Raw genomic sequence first — 13409 nt, forward strand, 5'->3', positions numbered from 1 at the left:
ACTTTATAAAATTAACCTTTTAATGTATACTTTTCTTTGGTTCATTATTAAAGCTTTGGCTAAGCTATTTTCTGATATATTATATGTGGTCGAGGATGGGAAAACCTATATATATATATCAATCAATCCTGGATCTGCCACTGATCATCGTAATCACTTCGAACATCATCACCTGAGACGTAGTTGACTAACACCATCACCACATTTGTTCACCATTAGCAAACACCTCTTTTTTGAGGATTGGAGTAGGTGATTCAACTAAAGAGCAAATGCAATGAGCCTATAAATCTTGGGGACTATAGTCGTGATTCCCATCATAATTACTTCCCCGTTCACAATTTGGATATGTAGTATGTACATGAATAGCTACCAAATGAAGGAGGTATAGAGTTTAGCTGACGAGTTTAAAATTATCCTTAAAACCTGCGATAAAAGGTGGAGATCAGGATGAAAAGAGGAAGAACGGATGAGCCCAAATTTGGGATCTCAAATGCAATCAACTTTGTTGAAGTAAAAATCTAAGATCAAGAATTGTAATTCATAGGAGAAACCCGAAAAAAATAAAATCACCTACACCCGTTGTATATGTTATACGGTACAACACCCTCCCTTTCAACCAATCAAAATGGCAAAGAATTTTATATTTTAAAAATCAAGTTCCCAAAAAACTCCCCTATTTTCTCCCTTCTGTAAGAGGATTGTTGTACCAAAAAATTTCCAGAGAAACCCTAGGAGAGAAAATGTGTCAATTCACACAAGGAAAGTTGGTTTTTGTTAACCTTAAATTGGGAATCTTGTTAATAAAGAGAGTTGATAATTAAAAATAAAAAGAAAAAAAAAACAAAAAAACCTAAAAATAACCCAAAGAAATTATTAGTTTTGATAAGTGAACAAATTTGGAATTTGAAATGTAATCAAAATTTGTTGAAGTTAAAAGCAAAGTTCAAGAACAATAATTCATATGAGAAAATGTGGTGATTCATACAGGTAACTAGGTTTTTAAAATTATATTGGGGATCTAGTTATAATAAAGAGAGTTGATGAACAAAAACCTAAAATCGAGTATATAACCCAAAGAAATTATCAAATTAATTTGATGAGTGAAGAATAATTGTTTTTAGGGTTCTTAAGAGGAATTATCCAAAATAAATGGAGAGAGAGAAAGAGAGATTGAGTGGATGGAAATAATGAAATGAGATATGAGTAAAAAGAGTGTAATGTAAATGTTATTAATGGACAATGAGATTTTGTTCGACAAAGTTATCAAGTTAACGACCCATATACTAAATAAAAGAAAAAAGGGCACATTTATTAATGAGAAATATTGGTGTAACAATGGAATAATGGGGAGTAAGAAGCAAAGCTAAAGTAATGACAAATATGTCTTGACATTACTTGTATATAGCATAATATAAGTAGAAAGATTCAAGATACAAAAAAATAAAATAAAAAAAGGAATACCATAAATGGAATATTGACAAATAATATGAAACATAGAGATTACATTTTTTTTTTTAAGTTGAAGTAAAAGAGATGCTTAGTAGTTATGATACTTAAAAGCAAAAATTTTGGGATTTACGAATGTTGGGGAATCAGTTTGAGTTGAATTGGATTCGACCTACTTAATTCTACTATGTGAATCACTTTAGATTTTTTTTTTCAATTATAACTTCACAATCTCTCTCTTATTTCAGATCTCAAATAACATTAAGATTTAAACCAACTAAGTTTAACAAGTAATTAACCCACTCAAAAAGGCATGATTCTTTGCCTCTTTGGAATGGAAAAAAAAAAAAAACTAGAAGATGTAAAAATCTAGGCTAGGGAATAAAAAAGTGAAGTGCAAAAATAATAAAGAAGCAAAAGTGGGTCACGACACCGATTGGATACTTATAAATTGAGCACCTTCATACATTTATAAACCCTCTTTTAAGAAGCCTTATAATCCACACACCTGGGAGTCTATTTTCTCCCTCTACCGTCCGATATCTTCCACTTCCGTCGGAAACCCTAACCCTAGATCCCAAATTTATTTTTCTTCTCTCTCCTCTATTTTTTGTCGCCGATCTCATATCTCTATCTTCTCCGTAACCTAATTGGTATATATGTACATATTTTATACTCATTAATTTCATTAAATTTGTTGTTTTTGATTTGATTTTGTAGTTTTGATTGTTTTTGTGGTGATTTGATTTTGGAAATTTGATTGATTTTGCGTGGTTTTGTAGTTTGAAAATGGTGTCGGACGCTAGCAAGAAGAAGGCTGCCCAGAAGAAGGCAGCTGCGGCGGCGAAAAGAGGAGGTAAAGCGCCTGCCTCATCAAAGGCGGCAGCTCAAAGTGTTGATAAGGTTACTGAAGCAGTTGGGGATATGGTGATTTCTGATCGGAATTGTACCGGTATTCTTTGCTCGCATCCTATGTCAAGAGATGTTAGGGTATGTTTTTTTTTTTCGATCTGTTTCGTGCTGAATTTCTTATTCCTTTGTTATTTATGTGAAATTCTGTTGTTGCTGTTGATTATAATTACAAGAATTGGGATTTAAAAAAGGGAGTTTTTGAGTTTACTAATGATAGGTAATTGAAGTCTATTTTGGGGTTTGCTTGAACTGAATAAGGGATTTGAATTAATCAATTAAATGGTTTATTTTGTTTAAACGAATTTATTTGGAATTCATCGTCATGTTATGGATTGTTTGTATTGGCATAAATAATTCATGAAATTTTGATGTAAAAAAAATGAATTTCCTGTTTGTTAATCTGAAATTGAATGGCGAGGTTTGAATGATGTGTTAGGCATGAAGTATGCGGTGTAGAGAATATGTAATTAATCCATTTCTTGCATATTAGTCTTTGCATATATTATGGTATTTGCAATCGTGTATGGTATTGCAATCATGTCTATATTCCTTTGAGTTTCTTTTGTTGAATATGTAGTGGTAATGGAGTCCTTTCTTTCACATATGTTTACATGCATGTTCACAAATCATGTGGTTAGCTGGTCTCACTTCTAGCTTATTCTTGTTAGCTATGCCGCACTTAGACCAATGCCTAGGCGAACAGATCATCTGTCAGCTGGGTGTTCTGCCATCTATGATGCTGGATTAATTGAATGAACTTATAATCTAGTGAATTTTCCCGAAATGTCATCCCTTGTGATTCCTTCTTACTTAGGAGGTAAAGTTATGTATAATATGCTTTTTTATTTTGAGCATGTGGCTGCTTCTAGTCTCTGTAGTTCTCTGTTTTGTGTCATGATAGAACTCCTCTACCTTGCAGATAGAGTCTTTGTCAGTTACTTTTCATGGACATGATCTGATAGTTGACTCGATGCTGGAGCTGAACTATGGAAGGTTTGTTGCTATCCCAAACTTGTATTCTTAAGTTTGTTCTTATCTTTATATTTGAATTTGTTTCACTATGGACGTAATGCGTTATACTTGGAAATTACATCTGCAGACGTTATGGTTTGCTGGGTTTAAATGGTTGTGGAAAATCTACCCTTCTTACTGCAATAGGACTCCGAGAGCTTCCAATTCCTGAGCACATGGATATCTATCATCTTAGCAGTGAGATAGAAGCATCTGACATGTCTGCCCTTCAGGCTGTAATAAGCTGTGATGAGGAAAGGATCAAGTTAGAACAAGAAGTTGAAAGATTAGTGGCACAGGTGTTTACTCTGCATATATTAATTGTTTACCTGATTTTTTTTATTATAATCATCGGCTTGCAGAATTAATTTTTTGGCCTATAGGATGATGGAGGTGGGGAAGCACTTGAACGTATTTATGAGCGGTTGGAAGCTCTTGATGTAGCAACTGCTGAAAAGCGTGCTGCTGAAATCTTGCATGGTCTTGGATTTGACAAGATGATGCAGGAAAAAATGACTAGAGATTTTTCTGGTGGTTGGAGAATGAGGATTGCATTGGCACGGGCGTTATTTATGAATCCAACCATCTTACTGCTGGATGAACCTACAAATCACCTTGGTAAGTTAAACCACTTCATCTCATGATACTTCTTTTGTGCTTAATTTTTCTTATGCCCATGCTTGTCTGACATTGACATCCACGTCCCTTTAAAGTAAGGAGAGATGTTTCTCAAACATTTTTATGTTATGATGCTTTGAGAACATCTTATGATGATTCATATACCAGATGTACAATTTAGATAATCTTATCCTCTGTTAACATACTTGGTCAACGTATTACGTTGAGCTCGTGATATTAATAACAATAAAGATGACACTGACCGGCCTGGCCCGTCCCGATTGTGACATGGCAATGTTACTTTGTGCTGGGCTCTGGGCCAGGTTTTAATGTAGGACAACTCAACGTTAGTCAACCATGCTTTAATAAGTTTGATTTGGCCTAGGCACTTAACCACAACACTGTTGTAAGTGCGCTTGGATTGTGCTTGGCACTCTTTGAAAATTTCAGCACATAATGTACTAATGTAGCCCGCAGGGCACAAGCTTACAGCCATCTTTAGCCTACTCTATATAGACAATATGTTGGTGGTGTGATAAGATATGTTTAGCTTAATGGAATTATATTTCTCTTTGGGAACTTGTATTGTGTATGTTTAATTGCTTATATTTTTCGAGAAACAAGTTTGATTTACCTTGCTTGTTCATTTTGATGGCAGATCTTGAAGCTTGTGTTTGGCTAGAGGAGAATCTGAAGAATTTCAATCGCATTCTGGTTGTGGTTTCACACTCTCAAGATTTTCTGAATGGTGTTTGCACTAACATTATACACATGCAAAACAAGAAGTTGACAATCTACTCCGGAAACTATGATCAGTATGTTCAGACCCGTTCTGAACTTGAAGAGAATCAAATGAAACAATACAAATGGGAGCAGGAACAAATTGCTAACATGAAAGAGTATATTGCTCGGTTTGGTCACGGGTCTGCTAAGTTAGCCCGTCAAGCACAGAGTAAGGAGAAAACACTTGCAAAGATGGAGAGGGGAGGACTGACAGAGAAAGTCTCCAGAGACAAAGTTCTTGTTTTCCGTTTTACAGATGTTGGAAAGCTTCCCCCTCCTGTGTTGCAGTTTGTGGAAGTGTCATTTGGCTATACACCAGAGAATATTCTATACAAAAACCTTGAGTTTGGTGTGGACCTTGACTCCAGGATTGCCCTGGTGGGTCCCAATGGTGCTGGAAAGAGTACGCTTCTGAAGCTGATGACAGGGGATTTGGTTCCTCTTGAAGGCACGGTGAAGCGACACAATCACTTGAGGATTGCCCAGTATCATCAACATCTTGCAGAAAAGCTCGACTTAGAAATTTCTGCCCTACTATATATGTTGCGAGAATATCCAGGTACCGAAGAAGAGAAAATGAGGTCAGCAATAGGGAGGTTTGGGCTATCTGGCAAAGCACAGACTATGCCTATGAAAAATTTGTCTGATGGGCAGCGTAGTCGAGTTATCTTTGCTTGGCTGGCTTATCGGCAGCCTCACATGCTGTTGCTGGATGAGCCTACTAATCACTTGGATATTGAGACTATTGATTCATTGGCCGAGGCGTTGAACGAGTGGGATGGTGGTATGGTTCTTGTTAGCCATGATTTCAGGCTCATCAACCAAGTGGCCCATGAGATATGGGTGTGTGAGAATCAAGCCGTCACCCGTTGGGGAGGGGATATCATTGCCTTCAAGAATCATCTCAAGAAGAAAGCTGGATTCGAATGAGCTGATGAATATTATGGGCGGGAGTTGGTTAGAATTTTGTCAAACGTTTTAGTACTATGCACCTCACCTCGACCTTCAGTTTTGCCTCAATGAGCATAGCTCCTTCTCGACGTTTGGATAGAAAATTGCAGTTGAGCCTTTAAGGTTCCGGCTATAGTCCCAAGCTTGGCGAGTTGAGCATTACTGTGGCCCGAGTTGAGGTAATTTTTTGTTTTTGCTTCTTTCTCACCTGAAAAAAACCCTTTATGAAAACAAACTCTGTAGTTGACCATCGAGATTATGCCTTGTAAACGAGATCATTTGTGAACCTGCATGTTTGAGATTCTAAATTACTTCTAAATATTTTTTTATGTATCCTCTTGTTTATTTACTAATTAGTTGCTGGCTGTTGTACCTGGGAATGGTAATGGGATGTTAGCCAGTCAGCTACACTTTGGTAACAAATACACCCCCAAACAGTCTAAATACTAATTATTTTTTTGTGGCAGTTAGTTTGATCATTCACAGTTACAAAGTTCTTTGTAATTTGTATGTACTTTATATATTTTGTTTAAAGTTCTCACGTATTTGCTTCTGAACAGTGTTCTACATGGTGCCATGTAGATGACTGAGCAATCAAAAGGGTTGGCAGTCGTCAAATAGTCGATGTTAGTTTCACTCGACAGAATATTATTCATGAAACAGAGCAGACATTCGCTGATTTGCTTCAAAAACAAAGTTAAAGAAGATAACTTGAGATATGCAATTTTTCCTTTTTGGCTAATGAGTTACTGAGCGAGCATATGGCTGATACTATAAGTCTATAACATCGGGTTTGCTCTGGCTGATACTATAAGTCTGTAACATCGTGTTTGCTCTGGTAGAAATGAACTAACAGATCAACTACTCGTTGTTTATACTCGTAATAAACTTGAGATGAGAGGCCATAACATGAGCAGTGATTTTTGGAACAAGAGAAATTGATTTTCTGTTATTTAACTGGCTTGTGATGAGGAAGGGCATCACATAAACAGCCATTGAAACAAGAATATATATGGAGTTTTCATTATTTTGTCATTATGTAATGTGAAATTAAGCATGACTGCTATTTGAAAATAATTCCCGTTTGGTAAAAATCTGTAATTTTAAAGACCAATATATAATGTATAATAGGGAATTAGTAAAAATAAGATTATTTTAGTTTAGTAAATTTAAGTTAAACAAAATTACTTTTAATATTGTACTTTGTAATAAAGTGAAGGGAACATGGCCTAATATGGGGGAGATTTGATAATTAACTTGCAAGGCAAAAGTATTTGTTATGTTATTTAGTGACGAGGGACTAGAGAGTACTTGACAAGTTAATTGGAAGCAATTTGACATGTAATATTTGAATGAAAGTTCCCCTTGATAATGATTTTCACTGTAAAATTAATACAGTTAAAAGTTCAAATTCTGGCCTCTAAACATTAAAGTGCAATTGTAGAATTATAAACAGTTAAATGTGGGTTCAATTAACAAATTGTAGTAAGGAACTGTAGGACTTGCTAGGTTCTCTTTCAAAGTGCATGTTAAACAAGAGCCATGCGGAGTTATTGTCACTAGTTGTAATTATCAATGGCATGAGCCAAGTATGTTTGTAACTTTTGCCTTGTGAGTTAAATGTTTTATTCGTAGGGTTTCCTTTGAAAATTCGTGATTAAAATTCCCTTTTTTGTCTCTAACTTTTGCAAATGATTGCTTTTGGCTTTTAATCTACTTTTTGTATTTCTTCCATCCATTACTTTATTCCCGTGTTTTTTTTTGCAATTAGGAACTATATAAAGGGACCGAGGGACTACATATTAATATAAATATTTTGCTCAACATTTTTGTGGGAAAGAGAATCTGGTGTACAGTATACATGCTAGGCTTTGTTTAGGGCATTAATCTTGCAACAAGTTGATGCATTTAGGAAGCTAGTTTTTCCCATGATTAAATAATTGATTTCTACACCTCAGACCAATTCTCGAGTCTTTTTTTTGCTTCACATTTTACTATTGCCTCCGTTCTGAAATGTGACCTCTCATAACTTAAGAGTATGAGCTGTACTACGCGTCTATGCAGGAGAAATTGATGAACTTGCAGATGCAACTGGCTTTTGCTTTGAGCATCAAGTGTGATAGCATCAGCAGCTAATCAAGCATTTTCTTGTTTTTTTTATGTAGATTGTTGTGTGCTATCAGCTCCCCACTCTAGTATGTAATGTTATGCCTAGTGTAATATTTAAGCTGGATAAATAAGATGATATCCTATGAGATGAAATTGCTGCTCATGGATTTTCGTTGCGTTCATACGTGCACTAGATTGGTGCTGCATTTTCCATGAGATATATCTGCGGAGACCTGTGACAATTAATCTTAACTTGTTCCTAACAATTTATCTTCACGAATCGATGCCCAAATTTCTGAGGGAAATCTCTCTCAAATTTACTGAAGGAGTATGAATACTGTACAATTAGCAATGTAGCAATGCTCAAAAAACAAGTTTAATGTAGCAATCAAGATTTGATTACTTGGTTGCTCAAGCTAAACAAGCTGAGTAGCTGACTACACAAATGAGTAACGACTACTTAAGCTTTCTTCATCGAAAATTTCACGAATTTCTTGCTTATCATTCAGTTCATTGATAATCAGCTAACAGGCTTAAACCTTCATTGTTAGAAATATTTGGTACGTAAATGATTGAAAACATGAATTCCACACGCATCATACAACTTTGCCTATCTGATTAGACACTATTAGTACATCGACAAGGATTCATTGCTAGAAAATTCTTTGCCCCATTTGAAACGTTTCTCTTTTAATATTCAGATGTCATTACTAGCTAATCTGGATTGTGGAAATTTTTGGCCTTTGGAAAACTATTATCATTGGTTCAGAAAAGGAAACAATGTTGGCTTGTTCAGAGCAAAATATACCCAATATCTCAGTATCTATCATCTTTGCTCTCTAGCTAGCAGAGTAGCAGGGGATGATCTACATCGAGGCTCATTGGGGCTTGACCCCAAACTTGTAAAGTGATTAGATAAATACAAGGAATTTATTTACTGCCTTAAAAATGGGTTTAAAAAAAACTGTTTCAAGAAGATTAAGGTATTTATATTTTTAAATATGAGGGAAGAACAAGCATGTTTTACAAAAGTAGCTAATGAGAAAGCCTAGATGATGCTGTTGTTTTCTTTGCATATATTAGTGAAAATATAAATAAGATTAAAGGATGTACATTTCTAGATTCTTTGTAAATAAACGTCTGGTTTGTGTTGCTCCAACTTGTACTATTGTCATCTTCAAAGAGAAGTCAAGTCTCTGTTTTGTTCTTTCCTTTTCTTTCTCTGGATGGTTTCATTTCAATGTTTTGTGACAAGTGCTATGCCCCGTCTTCCCCGTAAGTAGACTTGTCGATTGTAATCCTTAGCTTCAAGTATCATCACCATATGTACATTCAACAGAGTGACCATCTGTGGTTATAAAAGCCACTCTCATCTCTTTTGTTATGTGCCAGTAAAAAATTCCTCACTCACAAAATCAGATATACACTTATATCACAATGGGTTTGGGATGCTTTACATACATGCTTCTATTTATCGTATATTTTCCATTACTTTTTATCAATTTTCTGGTACTTGCTAATTCTAACCTCCCTTCCTTGCAGCAATCGAAACCATTGTGCCATGATCAAGAGAAGATTGCATTGCTTCATTTTAAGCAAAGCTTTCGTCTTGATTGCTCTGTATCAAATCCTACCTTGGTGAAATCATGGCACAATGAATCAGACGTTCATCATTCGAAAAATGCCACTGTAATTGGTGATTGCTGTAGGTGGGATGGTGTCAAGTGCAATGAGGAGACGGGTCATGTGATTGGTCTTGACCTCAGTAGCAGCTGCCTTTACGGCACCTTCCCTCAAAACAGCACCCTTTTCAGCCTTAGTCATCTCCGTGAGCTTGATCTTTCTTATAACAACTTTAATTATTCTCAAATCCCCTCTGACATTGGTCGTCTATACAAGCTCACACATCTCAATCTCTCCGATTCAGTTTTAAGTGGCGAAATTCCACTAGAAATTTCAAAATTGTCAAGCCTATCTCTTCTTGACCTTTCATATAATGGAGGTCCTATAGGTGTCAATGAGAAGTTAAATCTGAAACTTAATGATTTGAGTCTAGAGAAGTTAGTAAATAATTTAAGTCGCTTAACCCATTTTTATCTTGACTTTGTTGACATATCGTCTGAGGTACCTCCTATCTTAAGCAATAGAACTTCCCTAAAAGCTATCTCTCTCGGTTTTTGTAATCTATTGGGTGAATTTCCAACAAGTGTTTTCCGGCTACCAAAACTTGAAGAAATTTCATTGATTAACAATCCCAATTTAAAAGGATATCTTCCTGAATTTCATTCTAATAGTCCTCTTCGTGTTCTAGTTCTACAGAATATAAAATTTTCAGGAGATTTGCCAGATTCACTTGGAAATCTTGCATCCTTGAGTGTTCTTAATCTATATGATTGTGAATTCTCTGGAAAAATTCCATCCTCTATAGGTAACTTGACAGACCTTACTATACTCGGCCTTGCCTACAATTATTTTAGTGAACTCCCGTACTCCATCATGAACCTAACGCGCCTTACTAGTTTATTTCTTTCAAACATGATGGATGTTAGGACTGCTCGAATATTGAAATCTTGGCTGCCTAAGCTAAATTCACTTACTAAACTATTCCTTCCCCAAATGCATTTAGGAAATGACATTCTGCCTACTCTTTCTAACTTAACTAGACTCGATTTTTTGATTCTTCAAAACAACTTGTTAACAGGACCACTTCCAAGTTGGTTCATGAATCTAACCCAATTAGAAGTAGGTAATCAGTTGCAAGGTCCAATCCCACCTTGGATTTCTAACCTTATTAGTCTTCAATTATTGAATTTGAATTTCAGGGGCACAGCTGGCAAGCTTGATCCATTTTTCATGCTCCCAAATCTTCGTGTTTTAATATTAAGTGGTGTTAGCCTCACATTCCCTCAAAATATAAGCACCAATTCATCTATTTTGAAGTTGCACACTTTGGGTCTTAAATCGTGCAACTTGACCGAGTTCCCAAAATTCTTACGTTATCAAGATGAGTTAAGAGGACTATTTCTCCAAGGAAACAACATCACAGGAAATATCCCACAATGGTTGGTGAACACAACTAGGGAAAATCTATTGTTCTTATACCTGTCTAATAACCTTTTAACAGGTTTTGAACAACCTTTGATTTTTCTCCCATGGAATAATTTGAAAGCGTTAGATCTCAATGATAACAAGTTGCGAGGGCCACTTCCAATGCCTCCAAGGTCCATGCTAGTTTATCAAGTCTCATATAATCAATTCCATGGAGTTCTTCCCCATCATATATGTCGTGCAACTTCTTTAGTCTACCTTGACTTATCAGAAAACAGTCTGGTAGGCGAGATTCCAAGCTGCATTGGTCATCAGCTTAGTGGTTCTTTGCAAGTTTTAAATGCACGAGGCAATCAATTTGGTGGTGCCATTCCTCCAACATTCTCAAAATCCTGTAAATTGAAAATGATTAATTTAAGCCAAAATCAATTTGTGGGAAATCTCCCAAAGTCATTAATCAATTGTACTTTGCTTGAGGTACTTGATGTTGGAAGCAATCGTATTAATGACACTTTTCCATCATGGTTAGGAAGTATTCCCACGTTGCAAGTTCTTATCATGAGGCATAACTACATCTATGGGAAGATAACAACCCCATTTCCTAGTTCAGTTGGTAATGATTTTCATGGGTTGCGTATAATTGATCTATCTTATAATTATCTTACTGGTAACTTGCCATCTGGGTATTTTCAAAGTTGGGTTGCAATGACGCTTTCAACTGAAAACTCATCAAACTCATCAAGTTCTTTTTTTCAAATGTATTTTTTATATGATTACGGTCAAATCTGGTCTTTCGATGAGAGATACAATTATGTTGTCACCATAACAAATAAGGGGAGTGAAACAACTTACCCAAAGATATTGACTGTACTGCGAGTCATTGATCTTTCAAGCAATAAGTTCACGGGTAGAATCCCTAAGGACATTGGAAATCTTAGGGGTCTTCAGGCTCTTAATCTATCCAACAACAATCTTGTTGGTGGTATACCATCTTCTCTAGCCAACATTACAGACCTCGAGTCCTTAGACCTTTCTGAAAACATGCTTTCAGGGCTGATTCCTCGGGAATTGACAAGGCTAACCTTTCTTGGGGTCTTTAATGTTTCACAAAATCGTCTTGTTGGATCAATACCTAAAGGAGAACAATTCAATACTTTTGACAATAACTCTTTTGCTGGGAACTCGGCATTATGCGGAGCTCCATTGTCCACAAAGTGCAAGAAAGACTACATGCCATCCTCACCACCACAAAAATCAACAAATGATGAGATAGTTGAAGAGGATACTAAGCTGATTGATTGGATCATCAGATCTTTAGGGTGTGTAAGTGGATTTATAATCGGCTATGTCATTGGGAAGATATATGTGACTGATCGACATCATGATTGGTTTATGAAGACTTTTGGAAGGAAAGGGAGGTCGAAAACAAGAGTGAAGAGATCAACACAAAGAGTTAGGAGAAATTGAAAAAGCTTTAGATGTAGTGCCTCATACCTAGTCTAAGAACCAAGTATAATTACTTCGGTTTATCTAGGCCTTTTCCTCAGTTGTTGTATAGTTTGTGTTTTATAGTTTTGTTTCCCAGTAGCTTGTATTTTTTTGCTAATGTATGTGTATCTTATGTATAATCCAATATTATATCATGTTATTCATGTATTATATTGCTAGCTATATGAATAAGATAGCACCCTGTGAGACGAGAGTATTGCTCATAGAGGTTTCCCTAGTGTTTTGCATCGTGTGACCTTTATATCTCATTTGCTCTTCAATATAAATTTTCTTACAGTGAAAGAGAAAATTTAAATATGAAAGAGTTTGCATGGTATTAGGTTTTTTCATAGTTTTGCTTCCAAGTAGCTTGTAAATTTTGCTTGTCTTATCACTCTCATGTATAATCCCAGTATTATGTAATATTTTGCTAGCTATATGAATAAGATATAGCAACCTATGAGATAATTCTTTGCCCTGTTTTTCACATTCGTCTCGTCTCTGATGTCAATATTGGCTAAATTTTTCCTAGTGCTTTCTATGATGCTCAATATTGCTCATATAGATTACGTACTAGTGCATTTTCCATGATATATTCCTTCTGTGACCTGTGACATTTTATCTGAACTTATCCCTAACATTACTGTACTGCTTTTGTTATCTACTCTATTTCTAATTTTCTATTACTAATTATGTGTCTTCAATATGCAACATTAGCGAAAATTCGGTACTAGTTGCTCAGATTTAATCACGAATTGATGCCCAAATTTTGGCAAATCAAGAATAGATCACTTTCAATTGCCCACATAATCTTCTAAGGGAAATCGCTCTCAATTTTACCGAGGGTGTTTGGAAATCTTACTAGTAGCAAAAAAAACAAGTTTAATTTAGCAATCATGAATTGATCACTTGGTCACTTAAGCTAAATGATAAGTCTATTTTACATATATTTATTCCCCGTCCCAATGGTCATAATTGTGTTTATTTGAGCTCTACGAAACTACTTTTGTTACAATTATGTGTTTTCTAGTGTTTTCGTAGAT

The 13409-nt window shown here is 35.6% G+C and overlaps 2 protein-coding genes across 3 annotated transcripts; both read left to right on the forward strand.

Moving 5' to 3' along the window:
- The first annotated feature begins 1917 nt into the window (after window positions 1-1917).
- Window positions 1918-6054, forward strand: LOC110691720 (ABC transporter F family member 1). Of its 2 annotated transcripts, none has more exons than XM_021868652.1 (6): window positions 1918-2099; window positions 2229-2436; window positions 3278-3351; window positions 3458-3668; window positions 3753-3987; window positions 4646-6054. In XM_021868652.1, exons 2-6 carry the CDS (start codon window positions 2236-2238, stop codon window positions 5698-5700), a joined length of 1776 nt encoding a protein of 591 aa, XP_021724344.1. In that variant the 5' UTR covers window positions 1918-2099; window positions 2229-2235; the 3' UTR covers window positions 5701-6054. The 2 variants fall into 2 exon arrangements, with proteins under 2 accessions (XP_021724344.1, XP_021724345.1); XM_021868653.1 differs by lacking the exon at window positions 1918-2099 and adding an exon at window positions 3027-3175 and having other exon boundaries at window positions 2331-2436.
- Window positions 6055-9267: 3213 nt separating this feature from the next.
- LOC110691674 (receptor like protein 30-like) lies at window positions 9268-12345 on the forward strand. Its single transcript, XM_021868613.1, has one exon. It carries the CDS (start codon window positions 9268-9270, stop codon window positions 12343-12345), a length of 3078 nt encoding a protein of 1025 aa, XP_021724305.1.
- The last annotated feature ends 1064 nt before the right edge of the window (window positions 12346-13409 follow it).

Source organism: Chenopodium quinoa, unplaced genomic scaffold (genome assembly GCF_001683475.1).
Source record: "Chenopodium quinoa cultivar QQ74 unplaced genomic scaffold, ASM168347v1, whole genome shotgun sequence".
Classification (NCBI taxonomy): Eukaryota; Viridiplantae; Streptophyta; class Magnoliopsida; order Caryophyllales; family Amaranthaceae; genus Chenopodium; species Chenopodium quinoa.